At 40.0% G+C, this 24,107-nt stretch overlaps 1 protein-coding gene across 1 annotated transcript in view; it reads left to right on the top strand.

The window, feature by feature from the left end:
* Nucleotides 1-24,107, top strand: part of LOC110543574 (transcription initiation factor TFIID subunit 1-like) — an 85,214-nt gene that overhangs the window by 17,157 nt on the left and 43,950 nt on the right. The window contains 15 exon segments of the mRNA XM_060376844.1: nt 1,999-2,106; nt 3,549-3,790; nt 5,337-5,555; nt 5,966-6,184; nt 6,704-6,911; nt 9,086-9,262; nt 10,117-10,244; nt 10,337-10,444; nt 10,540-10,713; nt 11,534-11,707; nt 12,163-12,267; nt 20,157-20,357; nt 20,491-20,632; nt 20,975-21,105; nt 22,347-22,424. Coding sequence (XP_060232827.1) covers nt 1,999-2,106; nt 3,549-3,790; nt 5,337-5,555; nt 5,966-6,184; nt 6,704-6,911; nt 9,086-9,262; nt 10,117-10,244; nt 10,337-10,444; nt 10,540-10,713; nt 11,534-11,707; nt 12,163-12,267; nt 20,157-20,357; nt 20,491-20,632; nt 20,975-21,105; nt 22,347-22,424 — 2,414 coding nt within the window.

Genomic DNA, 24,107 nt, shown 5'->3' with positions numbered 1-24,107 from the left:
AATTTTGTGTATGGAAGCACACGAGCCAACACACATACACCTTAAAAGAATCGGTTCTCAGAGAAGAGCATGTCTGGTTGCATGTGGGTTGATGCCCCAGGTCCCGCCTCTGAGAAAAAGGTATCGGACTGGTCTGATGCTCTTTGGGTGGATGACACCTAAATGAACATCGGTACAAAGTCCCAATTTATTTCTAATATCAGAGATCAGACCTCTACTCTTGCCTGATGCGTCTAAAACAAAAAGGGGGAACTGTAGAGAGCTGCGGAATGCTATGCCTTAAAGATGGAGCTGGTTTCCGCCTTCCACCTTCCCAATGGTGAGTGTTCTCTGTCAAAAACAATTCCACATTTGGCTAAGGCTAAGGATCTGGCTTGCTTCCATGTATGTGGACCTATCTGCATTGCCCACGTGACATGCCTGGGTTGGCTACCCAGAGGCTATTTAAGCTGTGGGCTGGCTTTCCCCAGGGTCCGAGGATTGTTCAAGGTTCCCGAATAAACTGCATTGAAAAAAAAAAAAAAAGAATCGGTTCTTCTGCCATGTGGGCCCTGGGTGTCAACCTCAGGATTAATGTTAGGATTAGCGATAGGCACCTTTACCCACTGAGCCATCCTGTCAGCTCCCTTTGGGGCTTTTTAGTTGCTGTCTTGAGGGAGGATGTCATATAATTTAGACTGGTATATAGTTAAGGATGGTCTTGAACACCTAACCATCCAGCCTCTCACTCCCAAGTGTTGAGATTACAGGCATGTTCCACCATACTGGCTGGTAAGGGTGATTGTTGGAGAAAGGAAATATTTAGAACAAAAGAGTATTTGGGCAGGCGAGGTAGTGCATGCTTATAATCCAATACTTAGGCTACAGGTGACATTATGTCAAAACATAAATACAGAATGTGGGGGGCTGGAGAGAGGACTCAGCAGTTAAGAGCTCTTCCAGAGGTTCTAAGTTTAACTTCCAGTAACCACATGTTAATTTACAACCAGCTATAATGGGATCCAATGCCCTCTTCTGGTGTACAAATATACATGCGACAAAGCACACATATGCATAAAATATATTAACAAACTTTTACCTAGTTGTGGTAGTGTTCACCTTTAATCATCCCAGCAGTTGGGAGGCAGAGGCAGGTGGATCTCTTTGATCAAGGCCCACCTCATGTACAGAGCAAGTTCCAAGACAACCAGGACTAATTAGAATCCTTGTCTTGAAAAACCAAAACAAGGGAGCTGGAGAGATGCCTCAGTGGTTAAGAACATTAGCTTCCAAATGGACCTGAGTTCAATTCCTAGCAACCACATGGCAGCTCATAGCTGTCTGTAACTCCAGTCCCAGGTTTTCTGTCATGTTCATTCTAAGGCACATAGAATTAAATTAAATTAATTATTTAAATAGAAAAGAAAAACAAAACAAAACATGTTCACCACCAATTATTGAATATTGCCAATAGTTAAAACAGTGAAAAGAATGATCAGCTACAAATGATAGACAAAATGAAAAATAAAATGTATCAAGGACTTGGGAACTGTGAAGAAAATCTAGTTTCTTGTTTATTTAATTTTTAAACTGGGAAAGAATATTCAACCTGATTGAACAATGGCAAACAAAACCCAGTATTAAAAGGAAACAGTTTCAGACAGTTCCTAGAAGCTCTCATACCCTATGTAAAAATGAATATTTGGCTATACAATATCTTTCTAAAGGCAGAAACTATATCTTCTGTATTGTTTTTATATTTTGTTGGTTGGTGTGTTGAGATGGGTTCTTTTGCTATGTGGCCCTTGTTGGCCTCAAACTGAGATCTATCTGCTTAGTGCTGGGGATAAAGGCAGGTGGCACACACACACAAAAACACACTTACATACACACACATGACTATTTTGTGTATTCTTAAAGGGTACATAATACTTCTGTGGTGTTTTAAGTTCTTGAGGGTTGAAGGGAGCTCCAGGGTATTGTATAACATTCTTCATACTAAGAACACCTTGGTTTTAGTAGATTATGAAGATGACTATGATGCTCACTGTGAAGATGTTGATGGCAAGTTGATGTGTCTGCCTCCTCCACCTCCAGGACCAGTGATGAAAGAGAAGGGCCAAGATGGTAATACTGACCATAAAAATAAAAATAAAATAAAATAAAAATAAAAATGGTCTACTTTCCTTTTAGGAAAGAGTTTCTGATCATAAAATCAAGCTTTTGGCATGTTTAAGGAACTTAAAAATATATTATGGAAGGATGGGACTTAGAGAATAATTATATATTGTCAAATGATGATATTGAATAGAAGTTTTCCTTTTAAAACGTTCAGTAACAGACAGTCAAGGAATAATAAATTAACCTGGTGCTGCTCAAATTAGGCTGCTCATCACAGTTACCTAGATGCCTGGTTCTTCTGCAGTGTTTGATTCAGAAGTGTTTCCAAATAATCTTATTGTTAGACTGGGTCTTACTATGAAGCCCCTCATTGATTTTTGTATAATAGGCCATACTGCCTTCAAACCTATAGTAGCAATGTGTTTCTGCCTTCTTAGTGCTGGGATTACACGTCTGAGCTACCACTTCTTTGTTCCACCAAGTCTTTCTAATGCCACTGAATTATGTACTTGTATTTGGAAATTACGTGTTTTGAAAAAAAAAAAAACTTTTAATTTGGGCATGGTAATGTACACTTATGTTCCCAGTACTCTGAAGGCAGGAGGATAACTGCTCTTTTGAGGTTCCTGTACAACAAAGCACTGTCTCAAAATCAAACTTCTGGAATGCATAATCACTTATATGCAGAATTTTCAAAGATTGTTAAGGTATTGAGCTGTCATTTCACCATTCTTATCCCTTTAACGGTGTTATTTCTGTCATAGGTGAGACAATAGGAAAAGAACAACTTATTTTTGTTGTTCTTTTTGTTATTGTTTTATTTTGTTTTTGAAACAAAGCCTCACTGTGTATTGGTGGCTGGCCTTGAACTCACAGAGATTTAGTTGCCACTGTCCTGAGTGCTGGGATCAAAAGTTTATGCCATCATGCCCAGCGTTGGTCTTTTGTATTTGGAGCTTAGGTTAACCTAAATTCCTCTAGTTGGAACTTTGAGCCATTTTCTTTAGTAAATAACATTTCAGAGTAAATGTTATTTAACTTCATGTATAGAATTTATTTTATGTTAATCTTTGGGCTTTTAATGTTCTCCATCTGATAGATCTCTGAACTGAACATAACAGGGCCTGCTTAATGTGAAGTATCAATATAATTTCACAATTAATCATAATATTGGGCACAGTATTGGTCATCAATGGAAAGTAGTAAATGTAGCAATATTGTTTGTTTCCTCTCATCACAAGTCTAGGGTACAGGTCCTGAGTGAGTTGGGGATGGTGGGAAATGACAAGTTGGATGTGTTTCCTGGCCTGCATAATAGCAAACAGGGTCCTTGGAACTATATCCCCTGTCACAGAGCTATGCCTAGTAGCTTAGAAGTGGTTGTTGGCTGATTTTGAAGAACTGTATTCACAGGTACATGCCAAAGGAGTTTCTCTTCCTTTTTGCAGTGTCTGACGGTGGAGAAGACAATATCTTGCCCTCTATCATTGTCCCTTCCTCTTTGGCCTCAGAGAGTGTGCACTTCAGTAGTTCCTCTGACTCAGGATATGAGATGGGAGCTCAGGAAACAACACAGGCAGAATCTGAGGATGGAAAGCTGACTCTACCTTTGGCTGAGATTATGCAGCATGATGCCACCAAGCTGTTGCCAAGTGTCACAGAAATTTTCCCTGAGTTTAAGCCTGGAAAGGTACTTTGCATGGAGAATGTTCGTAGTGAAAACTGACTTTTTCCAGATTCCAAATTCTGTAGTTATAATGCTGAATATACTGTGAATGAGATTTAATGATATTCTTACTCAGCAGCAGATAATTGTTTAAATAGGAACTTCTTATGTTGTATTCATTCATTTTTGACTTGGTATGTATTCATGGGAATTGTGGCTTAGAATGTTTGCATTAAAAACTGTCCAGTAAAAAATAAATCAAAACAAAATAACCACAACAACAAAAACCTGTCCTGTTACCAAACATGACTGTGAATGCCTTTAATCCCAACTTAAGAGGTAGAGGCCAGTGGGTCTCTATGAGTTGTAGGTCAGTTTGTTCTACATAGAGAGTTCTAGGATAGTTAAGGTCTGTCTCAAACAGCAACAGTAACAGCAACAAAGTTGGCTTGTTAGTTGGTGGTGAGATGGTTCATTGGTTAAAGGCCCTTGTATGCATATAATATCTCCCTAGATCCCATTAATTGTTCAGAGAGAACCAACTCTTGACCTTCACACATGGATTATGGCATGTATATGTACATATTTACACACACACACACACACACACATCCATGGCTAATAAAATAGATTTCCTGATAGAACAAAAAGTAGACCAAGTGTCATAGTTATTATTCTGTTGCTAAGAAGAGACATAATGAGCAATGCAACTCATATTGGAACTCATATGCAACTCAATTTAATTGGATGCTTGCTTCCAGTTTCAGAGGATTAATCCATGAACATTATGGAAGTCAGGAAGTACAATGGCATTTGAGCAGTAGCTGAGAGCCTATGTCTGGATCTGCAGGCAGAGAGAGCTTGAGACTGGGTCTCGCCTGGACTTCAGAAACCTCAAAGTCCACCCCCAGTGATACACTTTCTCCAATAAGGCCCACCCTTTAATTTTTCCCAAAAAGACTAACTGGGAACACAACATTCAAATGTTTGAGTCTGTGGGTTCTACTCTCTTTCAAACCATCACATCAAACCTAGCCATGTAGACCTTTGACCCCAGCTACTAGGAGGCTAAGACAGGGGTATCATAAGTTCAAGGCTTCCTGGGCTTCAGAGTGAGTTCAAGAATAACTGGGCAGCTTAGTGAGACCCTGTCTCAAAAAGTTGAAGACTAGCCAGGTAAGGTGGTACATGCTTTTAAATACAGGCAGAGGCAAGTAGATCTCTAAGTTTGAGGCCAGCCTGTTCTACATAGAAATTCCAGGCCAACGCTGCATAGAGAGACCCTGTCTTAGAAAACAAAAATAAAACAAAGCTGAGGGTTAGGAATGTAGCTTACTGGTAGAAAGCAAGACCTGAGGATCAAATCCCAGTACCACCAGTTCCACCCTCATCAAAAAAAAAAAAAAAAAAAAAAAAAAAAAGGAAAAAGAAAAAGGAGAAACTGTCCTTTTCAGGGAAAACATGTTTTGTGGCTCTCATTCATTTTTTTCTTCCGTGCAATTGAATAGATCACTTGAGAGAGTTTTTCAGGTACTGAATCACTGACATACTAGTATATTCTGTGTTCTAGGTGTTACGCTTTTTACGACTTTTTGGACCAGGGAAGAATGTCCCATCTGTTTGGAGGCGTGCACAGAGAAAGAGGAAAAAGAAGCATCGTGAACTTATAAGACAGAAAGAGCAGATCCAGGAGGAGTGCTCAGCAGAATTAGAAGTCAACCAGAAATCTCTCTGGGAATATAACTACGCTCCACCACCCCCTGCAGACCAATGTCTCTCTGATGATGAAGTAGGCAAAGCAGACATGGGATTAAAATGTACAAGGGAATGTGTACAAAGCTCTCTCATTTATGTCAAAGTTGTAACTAACATTTTAGCATATAGACTTGTTTTTGCTAATTATCAATGAATAATTATGAGGTCGATCCACTGATCTTAACTTCCCTGTTGTAACAGAATATACTTCATGCGTAGGGGAGGACAGGGTAGATGATGATACTTTGCTAAATACAAAGCTATGACTAATGGACAGAACATGCCGTGATGTATCTCTTTTTTCATAGTCTAACCCCAGGTAAAATTTTTGCTCAGAGATCATCCTTGTGGTTCTTCTAAGTCTCTTATAATAATTAATTCTCTGTAGACTTAGGTCATTTGGTACAGGAAACCCCCACCTCTACATCTTTGACTCTGTTACAGATCACAATGATGGCTCCTGTGAAGTCCAAGTTTTCACAGTCAACTGGAGACTCTGATAAAGTGATGGATACTAAACCAAGAGTGGCAGAATGGCGTTATGGACCTGCCCGGCTGTGGTACGATATGCTAGGTGTCCCTGAAGATGGCAGTGGGTTTGACTATGGCTTTAAAATGAGGAAGATTGAACATGAACCTACAATAAAAGGCAACCTGATGAAGGTAATCAACTCTGGTATATGAGAGGATTCGGTGTGTTCATAAGGGTTCTATCATTTCTACAAACTTCTCAGCTGGGAACTTCTTGGGTAGAGTCTTTAGTAGAATATTTACACAGTGGGGCATAAGACCTTATAACTATGCCCTATTTTAAGGATTCTCTTTTTGAAATTGGTGCTGTTTCAAAGTAGGAGGTGGAGAAAGGACAGATATTATTCTTCAGTATCAAGTAAAACATCCTTTTTTTTTTTCTGGAGATCTATCTCAGGGTCTTGCACGTGCTGGACAAGTGCTCTACCACTGGGCTATTTCCAGTCCTTGGCTTTTAAAACAGGGTTTCACTGTGTATCCTGGACTGACCTCAGATTTGGAATTCTCTTTTTAGTCTTCCAAGTGCTAGGAGTGCAGGTATTGGACACTAACCTTGGAAAAGCACCACTTGTAATATCTCATGAATATTTAGGATTGGTTTGTGAACTTTGATCAGTAGTGGTTAGTTTATTTTTCTTTCTACTTGTACAGAAATTAAGGACACTTGACGAAAGCGATGGCATTGATCTTCTGGCAGATGAAAACTTTCTAATGGTGACACAACTGCATTGGGAAGATGATATCATCTGGGATGGGGAGGATGTCAAACACAAAGGAACAAAACCTCAGTGTGCAAGTTTGGCAGGCTGGGTTCCTTCCAGAATGAATAGGAATACGATGGATTTCAATGTTCAGCAAGGTGTGTTTCTGTGCTGTGTAGTCCTGGCTGTCCTGAAACTTTACATGTGTAGAATAGGCTGGCCTGTAACTGTAATAGATCTGCCTGCCACTGCCTCCCAAGGGTTGGGATTAAAGTTGTATGCCACCTTAAATTTTAAAATATTGTGGAATGGTGATTCTCTCCAGTTCTATTTAAATACTTTATGGGTTGCATATATACTTGAGACATCAAGTCTTGCTGTGTATCCCTGGCTGCCCTTCTTTCCCCCATCTCTGCTTCCTACATTCTGAGATAAAGTGAGAATTCTGCCACACCCAAGTCAGTTACATAGTATACTTACTCTACTTTTTTGTTGTGTTTTGGGGACAGGGTTTATTTGTGTAGCCATAACTTCCCTGGAACTCACTTTGAAGACCAGGATGGCCTCTAACTCACAGAAATCTACCTGCCTCTGCTTCTCCCAGAGTAATGGGATCACAGGCATACACCACCACACCTGTGATCTCCCTGTCTGTCACTTTCTCTTTCTCTCTCCCTCTTTCTCTGTCTCTTTCTCTCTTTTTCTTTGAGACAAAGTCTTGCAATGGTTCACTGGTTGGCCTCACTCTGTCTCTGCTTTCCAAATTCTAGGATCGGAGGAGAGTGCTACCACCCCAAGACACTTACATTGTATTTTTGATTCAAGATTTTGATGTGTAGCCAGTCATGCCTCAAGCTCACATTTTCTCAGTCTATGTGGGCATAGTATTTGTATTTTGTGCATAGTGTTCTTAGAAATGAATTTCCTTCCTTACCAATAATTTCTTTATTTGCTAATATAGTTTAAAACCAGTATTTATCACCATAATTTTTAATAATTTATTTATTTTTATTTTTTGTGCTTTGGGGTTTGCCTGTATATGTATATAAGTTTATGTAAGAGTGTCAGATCCCCTGGAAACGGAGTAAGAGTTGTAAGCTACCATGTGAATGCTGGGGATTGACCTTGAGACCTCTGGAAAAGCAGCTAGTGTTCTTAAATCTAGCCCCTCACCATAATTTTTTTCCTTTTTGTATATATATATATATATACACACACACATATATATATATAACTAATATATATATATTAGTTACCATTGTTAACTTTGTATTCCTGCTGTATCCCATTCCCTCTTTCCCTCCCAATCCCACCCTTCCTCACTCATCTCCTCCCTACCCCTTTCCAAGTCCACTGATAGGGGAAAACCTCCTCCCCTTTCATCTGATACTGGTTTATCAGGTATTTTCAGGAATGTCTGCAACTTCATTCTCTGTGGCCTAGCAGGGCTCCTACTCCCTTGGGCAAGCGGTGGTGGTGGGAGAGGTCAAAGAGCCCACCACTGAGTTTATGTCAGAAACAGTCTCTGTTCCTCTTATTAGGGTACCCACTTGGATACTAAGCTATCATGGGCTACACCCGAGCAGGGGTTCTAGGTTATGTCCATACATGGTCCTTGGTTGGAGAAACAGTCTCAGAAAAGACCCGTGTCCAGATATATTTGGTTCTTGTCTAGCTCCTGTCATCTCCAAGTCATATTAACTTCCCCCTTTTTTTATGATTCCCTGCACTCTGCTGAAGGTTTGGTTATGAGTCTTAATATCTGCTTTGATACCCTGCTAGGTAGAGTCTTTCAGAGGCCCTCTGTGGTAGGGCCTGCTACTTGTTTGCTCCTACATCCAATGTCCATCCCTTTTGTCTTTCTAAGTGAGGATTGATCATTGTACCCTGGGTCCTCTTTCTTGTTTATCTTCTTTAGGTGTATAGATTTCAGTATCTTTATCCTATCTTATAGATGTATATAAGTGAGTATATACCATGTGTGTCTTTCTGCTTTTGGGATACCTCACTCAGGGTGATCATTTCTCAAGCTAACCAGGGTCGGGCCTGGTTAGTACTTGGATGGGAGTCCCTCACCATAATTATTTAGCTAGCTCCTTAGTAAGTAGGCTGTTTAAGTTTTAATTATTATATACAATATTGTAATGAACATTTTGTTAGCAATGGTTTCTCTCAGATGAAATATACATGGTCTCTGATAGATTTTGAATAGCTATATAAATAAATGCACTAATTAGTTCTTTTTCTGGTTGCTAGGATCATGACTGAAAGGAGCAGTAATGTTTTGTTTGTTCACTGTCTGTGAACTATTTTGTCTTCTTGATTTGGCCAGGTTTTACAGCCACAATGGATGATGATAAACCTTGGCACTCCATTTTCCCTGTTGATAATGAAGATTTAGTATATGGACGTTGGGAAGACAATATCATTTGGGATGATCAGGCCATGCCAAGGATTTTGGAGCCTCCTGTCTTGACACTTGATCCCAATGATGAGAACTTGATTTTGGGTATGTTGATAGCAGAAGCCAATGTTCTCTTGTCTTTGGCATTGTATAAATTAATGTCAAAGGGCAAGAGGAAATAAAAAATATTAAAGAAGGCAAAAACTAGAAACTGTTAGGTGATGATTTTTAAAAATCAGAATTGTAGCTTCCAGTTTCTATTGTTTGAGTATTGTTTAGGTAAAACCCATACAGGAATGATGAAAATTGTATCTTTTAAGATATCATCTGACATGGCTGGGCAATGGTGGCAAACATCCTAAATGCCAGCACTTAGGAGGGAGAGGCAGGTAGATCCCTGAGTTTGAGGCCAGCTTATTCTTCATAGTGAGTTCCAGGACAGCCACGAGTACACAGATAACCTGTTTCAAAACCAACCAATCAAGTAAAAGGCATCAGACTTGTACTTTCACTGGAGAGAATGAACACATAAAAATAGCCTGGAAGGGGAGTGAGAAATCTACTTAGAAACTTCACAGTTATCAGTGGGAAAGGTGATTTTTACCTGGACCTAGTAGCATGGAAGACTGGAAGTTCAAGGCTACAGAGTGTGTTCCAGGGAAGCTTTGGTAACTTAGTGAGATTCATTTGAAAAGCTAATACAAAAATAGGTCAAGAGGGCTGAAGATTTAGCTCAGTTATAGAATCCTTCCCTAGCCTGTGTAATACCTTAGTTTCAATCCTTAGTATTGCTCATAGAAATGAAGTTCAGGGCATGGGAAGGGAGAAGGGAAGAAGAGAAGGAGAAGGAAGAAGAGGAAAGAAAGAAAATAAGCATTTAGGGAAAGCAAGGAAGAGGAGGAAAGTGAATGAGCCTTTAGGGATAGTAATTCCAAAGTCATTTCTTGTCATAACTTCAGAGATCCCTGATGAGAAGGAAGAAGCTACTTCTGATTCCTGTTCCAAGGCGAGTAAGAAAGAATCATCTCTGAAGAAGAGTCGAATTCTCTTAGGAAAAACAAGAGTCATTAAGGAAGAGCCACAAAAGGTTGGTGAAAAAAAAAAGACATGGTATTTAGAAGAACAAAGCAAAGTATTAGAAAAGGGTAGTCTGATGATGCTTATTTGATCTGTCATTAGAACATGTCTCAGCCAGAAGTGAAAGATCCATGGAATCTCTCCAATGATGAGTATTACTATCCCAAGCAACAAGGTCTTCAGGGCACTTTTGGAGGGAATATTATCCAGGTACGAGAAGCTGCTTTGTTATGAAGGAGGATATGGGTAAATACTGCCTGGGAAGGAGTTAGTATTTGCATTTAACTCTCATGTTTCCTGTTTAGCACTCAATTCCAGCTCTAGAATTACAGCAGCCCTTCTTTCCTACCCACATGGGAACCATCAAACTCCGGCAATTCCATCGCCCACCTCTAAAACAGTACTCCTCTGGGGCATTATCTCAGCCTGGTCCACACTCAGTCCAGTCTTTGCTGAAGCACATCAAAAAGAAGGCAAAGGTATAATTGACTCCTGGTTAGAAGAAAAGGTCTACAAGATAATTGGGGTACAGATGGGGGGCTATAATGGATATTGGATTATATTAGGGAATTGTTTGTCTTCTCAGATGTGATAATTTTGTTTTGGTTATGCAGAAGAATGTGCTTGTTCTTAGAAGATACATATGGTTATACTTAAGGCTAAAAATGTTGCACCTTTCAAAACTGATTTACTAAAATTTGTAGAAAATTTACAGATAAATAGGGAAAAAATTTAAGGAGTGATAGAAAAGATATTCAGAGTACTAGTCTTTCAATTTTAGTGGTATGTTTGAAAGTTTTCACAATGAAATTGTGAAAATGTCATACAAAGAATGTTTTGGAAAAGACTGAGACAGATACCCAGAACCTCTGCTCAGATGTAGGCCCTGGCAGCTCTAAGTGGGTTCCCTAGTAAGGGGAACAGGGACTGTTTCTGGCATGAACTCCATGCTGGCTCTTTAACCATCTCCCCTGAGGAGACAGTGGACTTGCCAGGCCACAGAGGAGGACAATGCAGCTAGTTCTAATGAGACCTGATAAGCTAGGGTCAGATGGAAGGGGAGAAGGACCTCCTCTATCAGTGCACTTGGAGAGGGGCATGGGAGGAGATGAAGGATGGAGCATGTAATTGGGAGGGAATAAGGAAGGAAGTTACAGCTGGGATACAAAGTTAATTAACTGTAATTGTAAAAATTAATTTAAAAAAGAATGTTTTGGTATTATCTCAGATTGGATGATAACAATGTGTGTAGTTTATCTTCTTGTGGGGAACAGGCTGTATTGTCTTCATTCTGTACAGATGAGAGAAAAAGAGAGGCAAGCCTCAGGTGGTGGAGAGATGTTTTTTATGCGCACACCTCAGGACCTCACAGGCAAAGACGGTGACCTTATACTTGCAGAATACAGTGAGGAAAATGGACCATTAATGATGCAAGTTGGCATGGCAACCAAGATAAAAAACTACTATAAACGAGTGAGACTTTACTCGTACTTTTTTATGATTTTGTGGGTGTATGTTTAAAAAATACTCATTTATTTTATGTGTATGAGTGTTTTCCTTCACAAATGTATGTATGTGCACTACGTATGTGTGCCTGGGGCCTTGGGAGGCCAGAAGAGTGTGTCAGATTCCCTGGAACTGGAAGTATGGATGGTTATATAAGTCCTGAGAACCACACCTGGGGCCTCTCCAAGAACAAGTGTTCCTCAACTTAGAGCCATCCCTCCAAGCCCTGAATGTTTGTTATCAATATCCCTAATTAGGTTTGTAGTGATAATCTGTGAACATATATTTTACTATATATATATATTTTGGGGAGAAAGGAGGGGTGTGTCTTGTTAATAGCCAATACTACCCTTTTGGAAGATTACATGTACCTTTATTAATTTTATTATGTGAGTCTAACTGAGTTTCTATGTTTCTTCTAGAAACCTGGAAAAGATCCTGGAGCCCCATGTTGCAAATATGGAGAAACTGTTTATTGCCACACATCTCCTTTCCTGGGCTCCCTTCATCCTGGCCACTTACTGCAGGTGAAGAATTCATTCCTGTCTTTATTCTCTCTTAAAGAATTGACAGATGAGGAGCGAGTTTGCTGAAAGAGAAAAGATTTTGCTCGACTGAAATAATTTATATATTATGTATAAGGTAGTATTATCCACAGGGAGTGGTTGTGGGTGTGAAGTTACACACCATTAATCTCAGCACTTGCGAGGCAGAATGTGAGACCAGTGTTGTCCACATATTGAGTTCCAGGTCATTCATTGCTGTGCAGGAAGACCTTACCTCAAAAAAGCAGAGGGTCTGGAGAGATGACTCAGCAGTTAAGAACATTGGTTTCTCTTCCAGAAGACTGAGTTTAAGGCGGTTCACAATTCTAGTTTCGGAGGTCTGAACTTTCTGCTAGTCTCCTTGGGTATTTCATCCATGTGGTACACAGACATGCATGAAGGCAAAATAGCTATAAACATTTAAAAAATATTTTTAAAGAATTAAAAGCAAAAGATTAGTATAATCTACTATACACTAGACATAAAGGACTGTAGGATAAGAAGTTCAGGGTCGTCCTTGGCTGTGAAGCAAGTCTGAAGGCAGTCTGGTATATAGGAGACTTTGTCTCAAAAACAAAACCAGTAAAATAGAAAGATTAGTATGATTTAAAAATTAAGACAAACGATTTTCTTGAAAATAGCTTTCTGTGTTAATTTTAGATTTTTAGTCTAAATGTATAATACTGAGGATTTTTTATCATTTGGGGGTTTTGTGTGTGTGTGTGTGTTCGTGTGTGTGTCTCAGTCTGGATCTGGGTCTGGGTCTGTGTGGATTTTTTGTGGTTTTTTTTTCTCTAGCACAGGCTGGCCTGAAATTTACCCTCTAACCTAGACTGGCCTCAAGCTTTGGGGCAATCCTCAGCCTTATGAGTGCTGGGATTGCATATAAAACAGCTTTTGGAAATACATACTGGCAGGGTGGTGATGGTGGCAGTGGTGGCACAGTCCTTTAACTCCAGTACTCAGGAGGCAAAAGTGGGCTAATCTCTGAGTTCGAGGTCACACTGGCTAAACTACAGAGCGAGTTCCAAGATAATCAGGGGTACCTGTTTGTAATCCCAGTACTAGTATGTCACAGTCATGAAGAGACAAGTTTCAATTGAGCCTTGGCTATAGAGCAAGACCATGTCTCAAAAATTAAAAACAAACAAACAAACAAACAAACAAATAAATAAATAAATAAATAAATAAAAGCAAAAATCATACCAGGAAGTCTATATAGAATTAATGTAGTTTATGACAGTTTTAAATTTTTTGTGTGAAATTAATATGTTTGAGAGACTAGGGATATTGCTCAGTGGTAGAGTGTTTACCTAGCTTGTTCAAGACTATGGGTTTGTGCCTACGACTGCTACAAGTGGTACGTTTTGATGATAATTAGTTGTGGACATGTGAATACTGAGCCATACTTGAATGTTATGGTCTTGTCTAAGTAAAGTGCTACTTTCTGTGCTTTCTACTGAAGATTATAGTGATTACAATTATATAACTATATAATTATAATTGTATTATTATTATAGCCATTATTGGTAATGGCTTTGAAAAAGAATAATGGAGGTCCACAAATGATGGGGGACAGTCTCCAGAACTGCCTGTTAAAAATCATGAGGCTGGTTAACTGATATTCTCTGCAAGAAGTTTATTAGGAGGGAGGGAGAGCAGGACATGGAGAGAGAGAGAGGGAAAGTGAAAGGGGGCACACCAAGAGAGAGAGGGAGAGAGAGAAAGAGAGTGTAAGAGTGTAAGAGAGAGTAAGAGAGAGAATATAAGAGAGGAGAGTAAGAGAAGAGTAAGAGGGAGTAAGAGTGTAAGAAAGAGTAAGAGAGAGAGTGTAAGTGAAGAGACCACGTGTTGGGTTTAGCCCTTTAAGGGGCAAGGTAACCATGCCTTCCAGGTGTGGCCACCTGGCTGGCGACACATGATGACATCATATGTTGCTGGATAACCCAGGAGCAGGTTGTGTTTCAAAAAACTAACATTCCTCCTTTTTTCTACAATTAAACATGGGGAGCTTGAGCTGCTTTTTATAAGGTAAGTTAAAGTATATAAATTTAGGCTCATTGGAAGCAGCTCTTGGTTGTCATGCAAGGGTTTGAGAGAAAAATTATAGCAACAAAATGGTGAGATTGCAAGGTCAAGAGTAAGGGAAACCTCTGCCCTGGAAAATTTAGGGTAGAGGGTTGTCAATAGAGAGAGTTGCCAGCCATGCAAGGCAGCAGGTAGGGGCTGGGGAATGCTGGGAGAACCTGGAACTGCTTATCCTGGTCCTGAAGCACACCATTTCAGCCTTTTGTTAACAAGTGAGTAATGGGCATAGATTCTCTTCTGGCTACTTCCTGCTGACACTGGGGGCGCTATAGGGAGGTCAAAAGGTTGAAATGTTGGCCAAGTCTAGGAAGAATAGGCTGTTTTGATGCTTTCCAGGGTCTGTGAGAACATCTATGGCTGGGAGGGAAGGTGAAGATCCAGCTTATTGGAAGTCTGTGAGATCAGAGTTGAACACCAATAGCTGCTTTGGCGCATTTGTGGCTTCAGGAAACATCTGTGTCTGGCAGGACACTGAAACACATATATAGGCAAAAGATAAAATTGAGTAGGTTATGGAGAAAATCCTGTAGGTATACAATGAAAACTTTTGGGAGAGCAAACAGGAATAGAAGGTTTGGATTGATGATGCTTGTACATGGGAACCTGTCTACCTGGGGGAAACTTTATTTACCTAATCACTGGCAATATTTAAAGAAGGCTTTGTTTTCAATCTGTCATTGAGGTGAGGTTTGGTTACAGAAGCGTGTAAACTTAGAGACCCTGATGCCAATTGTCACTAGGTGTAGAAACTTGAAATTCTCCAGAGGACATCCTGTCTAGAGGGATGGGTGTCTGGGCATCTCCCATTGGGGGCAGAGAAGTCAACGACCTTCCAGAGGCGTCCCAATGGGAAGGTGTGACTCCCATTGGAGGGGTCCTACCTGGTCCAAATAGCTCGTCAGCTTTTGTCCAGAGACTGGGGTGCAGTGCCCAGTGGGGCATGGCTGGTGCACAATGGTTTGCCTAGTGCTAGGTCTTCTCATGAGTGAGTGAGAGAAGGGGCACATGAATGAGCAAGGGGGAGAAGAAACTGTGTGCGAGAGGGTACGTACCGCCCAAGGGAGTGTGAGGCCCTAAAATGGAGGTCAGCATAAAGGGTCAAACCTAGACAGTTAAGGCTACAGCTGGAGTGGGGGGCTCCATCTCAAAAGATAGCAGGAAATTGCCAGAGCTCTGCAGTCAAGCTTCCCCTACCAAGAGAGGTGTTTATGCTGAGAAAATGGAGTGAACTCACCAATCTAGTGGCTGGTCAATAAGGAGAACTCACCAATTCAGCTAGTAGTTGCATGCAGTAAATAGCAGTCTGGTAGCCAGGAAAGGTAGTCCCAAAACCAGGGAAAGGGGAGGAGTCCCACCTTTTGAGATAGGCAATAAGTGCAGTACTTATCTGGAGTTCAATTGACCTGAGAGGTGGATTTAGGTGGACTTTCTGAAGCTTACAAGAATTACTTTCATGTTTTAAGAAGGAGATAAAACTTTAGACATGTTAGTATTACAATTGTACTGTGCATTGAGAAAAAGGCATGGCCCCAGGGGGTCTGCACACCTGAAGCAAGCTGATACTTTATGCTGGGGCTCGGTTTTTGGGCTTAGAGCAGAGAAAATTGGTTGTAACAGTCCTGTCCAGAGTCTGGAAGGGTTCCTAGTTTTGCTAGGAGAGCCCAATCCTAGCCAAGGCACCAATGTTAAAAATCATGAGGCTGGTTAACTGATATTCTCTGCAAGAAGTTTATTAGGAGGGAGGGGGAGCAGGACATGGAGAGGGAAAGGGAAAGGGAAAGGGCGGCACCCCAAGAGAGAGAAGGAGAAAGAGAAAGAGAGTGTAAGAGTGTAAGAGGGAGTAAGAGAGAGTGTAAGAGAAGAGAGTAAGAGCGAGTAAGAGAGGAAGAGTGTAAGAGAAGAGACCACATGTTGGGGTTAGCCCTTTAAGGGGCAAGGTAACCATGCCTTCCAGGTATGGCCACCTGGCTGGCGACACATGATGACCTCATAAGTTGCTGGGTAACCCAGGGTAGGTTGAGTTCCAAAATACTAACACTGTCTCCATTTCATTTCTCATGCCAATCTTTTCCTTTCTTTTTTTCTCTCTCTTTCTTTTTTTGAGACAGAGATTTATTCTGTGGTTTAGAAGTGGCCACGAACTTGGCATATAGACAAATCTGGCCTTACACTTGTAGCAGTGCCCCTAGTTCAGTCTCCCAAGTGATAGGATTGATTACAGGTGTGATAGGATTTAGGTGTGATAGATTGCAGTGTCCACAGCAATCTCAATGGGGCATTCCTTTTTCCTTGCATCTTATTTATTTATTTCACTGTTACTATTGCTAGTGCGTGTGGGCCAGTAAATTTCCTTTTTAATCATATCCTTCTAGGTTAGTGGTGCCGGACTGTGCTGGAGGATTAAACCCGCAGCCTTGTGAATGCAAAACAATTTATCTACTACCAAGTCACACCCTTAGCTCCTCTCAGCAGATTCTGATTATTTTTTTACTTTCCTATTACTGTACTTTTCTTTGTTGGTTTTTAAACAACCTATACTCTTAAGTGATTATATTTATAATTTCTTTTTTTTTTTTTTGCACTCTTTATTTGTGTGTGTGATAGAAGTTGGAGGACAACTCGCATGAGTCTATCATGGTTCTATCATCTGGGTCTTGAGGATTGAATTAATTTTGTTGGCAAGGGCTATTACCTGCTGAAACAACTTGATGGTTCCTTTTGTTTATTTTTTTCATTCCTTTGAGATGAGAGTCTTACCCAGGCACAGTGACACACACTATGTTATCCTAGCATTTAGGGAGGCAGAGGCAAGTGGATCTCTGTGAGTTTCAGACCATCCTGGTCTACAAAGCGAGTCCAGGACATAAAAGGCTACACAGAGAAACTGTCTTGAAAAACAAGAGAAGGAGGAAAAGGAGAAGGAGGACGAGGAGATGAGAGTCTTATGAGAACAGGCTGGCCTTCAACTCCTGCTACCTTTTCCAATACTTCCCAAGGACTGGAATTATAGGTGTGTTCCATCACTGAAATGCCTAACTTACTTTTCTAGTGTGTGGGTATGTGTGTGAGTGTATGGATACATGTGCATGCAGAGGTCAAGCTGGGTCTTTTGCTTTCGTGGTTCTTCAAAATATCACATAAATGGCCCTTATGGACTTTGAGGGATTTGTAAACCTCTGTCTAAAACTTCAGAATCCATGTCTCCATCATCTGCACTGTTCTCAGCATCATCTTCATAGTTTCCATAGAACAGCTACTTAGACTCTGCACTGAATAGCTTTCCCAGTCCAATGTTCCAACCTCCCCAAAACACACAGAGTCGGGTATTTCACAGTAATAGCTTATGATCCTGGTGCCAGTTTCTGTCTCAAGATTTCTGTGATAGAATACCGTGACATACCAGCATTTACATGGTGCAAAGAGAGAAATAAATCATGCAAGTGGTCTACTTGACTTATACATGTACTGTGCTAACATACATGTGCCCACACATCTGTACATGTACACATACCTATATTCTCTAAAGGAATGAAAAATGTAATTAAAAATTGGAAGATGATTTACTGTCTTCAGTAATTCTCTCTACAATGAATGTTTATAATTTAATTTCTCAATCAGGTGGTTGTGGTGCATGCCTTAAGTGACAAAACTTAAGAGGCAGAGGCAGGTGGATCTCTGAGTTGGAGGCCAGTCTCATCTACAGGGCTAGTTCCAGGATAGACAGAAATACACGCAGAAACTTTATCTCAATACTCCCTGCCAAAAAAGAATTACAAATTTCCACTAATGTAAAAATCTCCCTTTTTAGTGTTCATTAGTAGGATTTTAATTTTTTTTTATTCTGTTTTTGTTGTTGTATCTGTGTGAGGGTGTCAGACCCCCTGGAACTGGAGTTACAGAAAGTTGTGAGCTGCCTTGTGGGTGTTGATAATTGACCTTGGGTCCTCTGGAAAATCAGCAAGTGCTCTTAACCACTGAGCCATCCCTCCAACCTCATTATTAGGACAATTTAATTTTATGCTGTGTGGTGGTGATCACAACTTAATCCAGTCATTCAGAAGGAGGAGGCAGGTGGATCTCTGTGACTTTGAGCTTGGTCTACAGAGTAAATTCCAGGATGCCCAGCACTGTTACACAGGAAAATCCTGCTTTGATAAAAAGCAAAAAAAAAAAAAAAAAAAAAAAAAAAAAAAACAGACAAACAAAAAGTAGTATCTGTGTATGCACGCATAGGAGTTCACCTGTGCAGATAGAAGAGGATGTGTCTGATTCCTTGCATCTAAAATTATGGGTATTTTCAAGCTGTCAGATGTGCATGTTGAGATTAGAACTCCAGGTCTCAAGATAGAGCATCTAGTTTCTGTGTCTCTGTCAAATATTTCTGTATAATTGCACTTCTGTGTTTTTGTTTGTTGTGCCCTCTTAGCATACATACTTTGCTTCATTGTTTTTTTAATTAATTAACTAATGTATGAGAAAATCTTCTGAAGCCAGTTATGGTGTTAGCATGTTTTAATCCTAATATTCAACAGTCAGAGTGATACAGGAAAATTGCCTTGTTTTTAAGTCTTTTTTGGCTTCTGTGAGACCATATCCTCCTAAGTTATTTTGTCATCATATCTTGTGAGTGAGGCTGTAGGATAAGAGAATATTACCATGTTAATTATGAAGCTCTTCAAAGCAGACCTATGGAATATACGCATTTTGAGTGTCCTGCATTTTGCAGCTAGGAAAACTTAAGCTCAGAAACTTTGATTTGTGTGACTTCATACAGTGTCTGGCAAAGGCTGTTTCTTCTGAATCTGAATACCTTTTTTGTGTTGTTTCTACTTTGCAAGACCTGGGATTAGAACACCTTTCCTCCACCACCATTAATTATTTAATTTGTGTTTGTGTGTGTGTGTGTGTGTGTGTGTGTGTGTGTGTGTGTATGTGTGTGTATGTGTGTGTTTGCTTGCGCTATCTGCATGTGTGGAAGCCAGAGCCGGAGGTCAATGTTGGTTGCATTCCTGTATTACCTACTATCTTATTTTTTGAGATGGTAGCAACTCTCATAGATCTCAGGGTTCATAGCTCTTCCTAAGCTGGCAGGCTAGCAGGATTAGAGGGCCTTCTTGTCTCCACTGTTCCACTTCCTTCCATCACTGGGATAACAGGCTTATGCCTCTGTGCTAGCTTTTTTTATGTGAGAGCTGGGGATGTAAACTCATGTTCTTACACTTGTACAACAAGCACTTGACCCACTGAACTATCTCTCAGCCACATTTTTTTTTCTTTTTTTGTGGGAGGGGATACCTCATTCAAACATGCTGGTCTCAGATTTACTATGTAGTCAATTTAAGCTGGCCTTCAAGCATAATCTTCCTGGATTTCTTAACTAAATCTAGCATTACATGATATATAACTATGCCTCACTTTGACTTATTTCTTCTTGAGAGACAATCTCCTGCCATAGCTCAGGCTGGCCTGGAACTTATGACATAGCCCAGGATGGCTCTGAACCTCCTGCTCCCCCTCCTGAATGTTAGATTTCCAGCTTCCATTGCCATTTCTGGCTCTCTATAATAAAATTTTTCTTTCTTTTTGTTTGTTAGATTCTAAATACAATCGGTAGAAAAAAATAAAAAAATATCTTGTTTTTTATATTCCATATAATTTGCTTATTTTATTGTATAGACTTTAGATCAGTAATATATATCGAAGCAAATTCTTTTCATTTTCAATAGTTGGCTGAATTTTCTAAAGCTTCTCTGTAACTGACTTTTGTGGTTTCCTTTCATTAGGCATTTGAGAACAACCTTTTTCGTGCCCCAATTTATCTTCATGAGATGCCAGAGACTGACTTCCTGATCATTCAAACAAGGCAGGGCTACTATATTCGAGAAGTAATGGATATTTTTGTGGTGGGCCAGCAGTGTCCCTTGTTGGAAGTTCCTGGTCCTAACTCCAAACGGGCCAATACACACATCCGAGAGTTTCTGCAGGTAAGGTGGGAGTTGGGCTAAGAGGCATGTGCTAACAGAAAGATGAAAACACATCTGTGCTTAGTTGGGGAAAGGGACCCTGGTAAGGACTTTTATCCTTTATCTAGTAAAATGTGTTTGGCTCATTGGACAGGTTTTTATTTACCGCCTGTTTTGGAAGAGTAAAGATAGTCCACGGAGGATCCGGATGGAAGATATAAAGAAAGCCTTTCCTTCACATCCAGAAAGCAGCATCCGGAAGAGACTAAAGCTCTGTGCTGACTTCAAACGTACAGGTCATCAGTGTGACTAATTGATCTTCTCTAATACTCTCATAATACCAAAGACTTTCAGTTAAAGGAAATCATTGCTCATAGAATAGAAATTGATGGCTGTAAAAAACGAGAGGGTACCAAATCTTGTCACTGGAGGCTTTGATTGTTTTTTTTTTTTTTATAATATGGTGCTAATTGGTTACTAATAAAGTCCATTTTTGAATTTGCATGTCTTACATAAGATGTAAGCAGAGTGTTTGTTGACTAGTCATATCTAGGGCACTTCTTGGTTCACTGTCTGTTTACTCTACTATTGTTTTTGGGTCTTTAGGATTCAGAACAGTTTCCCTGTATCTTTTCCAGGGATGGATTCAAACTGGTGGGTGCTGAAGTCTGATTTTCGTTTACCAATGGAAGAGGAGATCAGAGCTATGGTATCACCAGAACAGTGCTGTGCTTATTATAGCATGAGAGCTGCAGAGCAGAGACTAAAGGTGAGGCTCTTCCTGATAGGAACTGCTCATGTTCATATTTCTTTTCAAAGAGATAAAAGAGAATACTGTAGTCATGATAGCTACTAGATTAGTTCCAGTTAGTCAACAATTTAAACTGCATGAGGTACTTTCTGTGAGCATGGACTCTAAGGAAAGCTACAGTGTAGCTAAGTGTCAGTGGGAGGCTCAGTGAAGGAGTTACTGCCTTGTCTTAAAAATGATAGTCTATTCATTTGAGTTGTATCTCTTCTGTAAAACAAGCCGGGACCTGTCTTCTCTGATTCCCAGGTTGGCAGAGAAGATAGCTGGAAGTGTGGTTTAGAGATGCACATCATATAAATCTGTCTTAATTAGGGTTTGTATTGCTGTCTTACACAGGAAAACATTGGGGTTATCTTACAGTTTCAGAGGTTTAATCCATTATCATCAATGACAGGAAGCCCAGTGGCATGCAGCCAGATTGGTGCTACAGAGATGGAAGGAAGTTCCAAATCCAGATTGACAGGCCACAGGAAGAGAGCATTTGAGACCTGCAAGCCCACCCACACTGAGACACTTCTTCCAACAAGGCCACATCCCCCAATAACGATCCTATGGAGGACATTTTCATTGAAATCACTGCAAAGCCAAAACAGAAAAAGGGCAACTGAAAATTTCTGTAGTTAGGATTTTAGTTTGTTTACTTTTTAAATGGGCCCTAACTATCCCCATGTCCACATAAGTTCCTTGGAAACTTTTGTCGTGGGGGGAGACCTGGAGAGATTGCTCAGTGGTTAAGAGCACTGGCTGCTCTTCCAGAGTACCCAGGCTCAATACCCAGGACCCAAATGGCAGCTCACAACTCTCTGTAACTCCAGTTCCATAGGATCCAACACCTTCACACAGACATATGTGCAGGTAAAACACCAATTCACATAAAATGAAAAAAAAAATAGATCATTTAAAACGAGATTCCAAAAAACCAAACTTGTTGTTTGAGCCCAGGTCCTTGCACATGCCAGGCAAGCATTCTACCATTGAACTGTTTCCCTAGTGCATCAAAATTCCTTGGAATTTGGCATATCTTCTAGTAGCTCAAGGATCTCAAGGATGCATAACAGTAACACATACATTAGCAATTACAGTATCTGTTTCCTATGAAGATGGTCTGTTTTTTTATACGTTTGATATTCAGTAAAACTGTTTTCAGAAAAAAATCAAGTTCTTCAGTTGACTTTATGCATAGAATTGTCCTCTTTCAGGATGCTGGCTACAGTGAGAAGTCCTTTTTTGCTCCTGAGCAACAAAATGAAGACATCCAGATGAAGATTGATGATGAAGTAAGACTTTACTATTTTTTTCTATACAGAATTGTGCTTTGTAATCCAGTCTGGTCAGAAACTTTAAATCTTCCTACCATTGTCTCCCAAGCATTAAGAGTATAGACACACCACCATGCCCAGAAACACTTTTTTAATCTTGATTGTATGAATGTGTGTCTGTGTGTGGGTGTGTGCACATAAGTAAGTGAATGTAGATGCTTATAGAAGACCAGAGACATTGGTTCCTCTGTATGTGGAGTTGGTTGTAAGCTACCTTACATGGCATTGGGAACTGAACCCAGGTCCTCTGAAAGATCAGCAAGCTTTCTAATCTCTAACCCATCTCTCTAGCCTGTCTTCTCTCTCTCTCTTTCTCTGTGTTTGTGTGTGTGTCTCTGTTCCTCTCTTTTTCTTTTTTGCTTTCTCTCTCTCTCTTTCTTTCTTTCCTTTCTTTCTTTCCTTTCTTCCTTCCTTCTTCCTTTTCTTCTGTTTTTTTTTGGTGGTTTTTTTTTGTTTGTTTGTTTTGTTTTGTTTGTTTCTTTTTCATTTTTCTTTCAACAGGGTCTCTTTTTGTTGTCCTTGCCATTTTGGAATTCACTATGTAGACCAGACTGGCCTTGGATTCACAAATATCTGCTTGCCTCTGGATTCCAAATGCTGAGATTAAAGATGTCACTACACCTGGCTCTGTGGTTTTCTTAATTCAAAGAAGACTTTTAAAGATTTATTTATGTGTGCCTGTGTACATTATCTTAAGAGGGGATCATATACATCACTATGAGCTATATTTACAGGTTTTTACAGTTCTTTATGTGGGTTCTTGGATCCAGTATCCTGTCCTTATGATTCTACAGCAAATGCTTTTAATCACTGAGCCATCTCTGATCCTAAACACTCACTCTTACTAGTTCTTCTATTTATGTCTTTTAAAAAGAAGGTTTGGGGCTGGTGAAATGGCATACATCTATAATCCTCTCACTCTGGAAGCAGGAGGATCAGATATTCAAGTTTGAGATCTAATTCATAGGGAGTTTCTGACCAATGTTGAAAGTGACTATTAATATTTACTATGGATATATCTTCTGGTATAGGTGCTGTTAGTCCTAAACAGCTGTATAACTAAATCACCACACAGAGACTGGGTCTGGGCAATAGCTACTCCATCCTAAACCTCCAAGCCCTCACAGTTTTCTAACATTTAGATTTCCCACATTATACTTGCTTTTGTGAAATCTTAGTTCCAGTCCATCTCTCCACGTCTTTCCCAGATTTCTTTTCTAGCTTTCTCTTCTTGCTCTCCTCTCGCCTTTCTCCTCCCCTCTTTCCTGTCCTCTGGCTTCTCCCTGCTCAACATTTTGTCTAGTTGCTTTATTTTGGCCTGCTTATACACAAGTTGAGACAGGATGCTTAGAATGAGTATCACAATACAATATCCAGAGTGAAACCAGAGAGAGTATGTCGGGGGAGGGGGGAGAAATCAGCATTTGAATTATTAAGGGTAAGTTGTATACATTTCAAAAGAACATTATACCAACATTTCCCCCTTTAAGTCCAATAAAAGGCTCCTTTTCTTTCAATACAATAATAATTATGAAAACTCTTAGGTAAAATCTACATGTGCAATGTCCAGTCCATGTGTATTTAGCACATGGAGAGGGTATCTTAGGAGAAAGTATCTGATTATCCTATCTATCTTGACAA

This window comes from Meriones unguiculatus (genome assembly GCF_030254825.1).
Source record: "Meriones unguiculatus strain TT.TT164.6M chromosome Y unlocalized genomic scaffold, Bangor_MerUng_6.1 ChrY_unordered_Scaffold_35, whole genome shotgun sequence".
NCBI classification, from domain to species: Eukaryota; Metazoa; Chordata; class Mammalia; order Rodentia; family Muridae; genus Meriones; species Meriones unguiculatus.
This window is presented reverse-complemented; position numbering and strand designations above follow the sequence as displayed.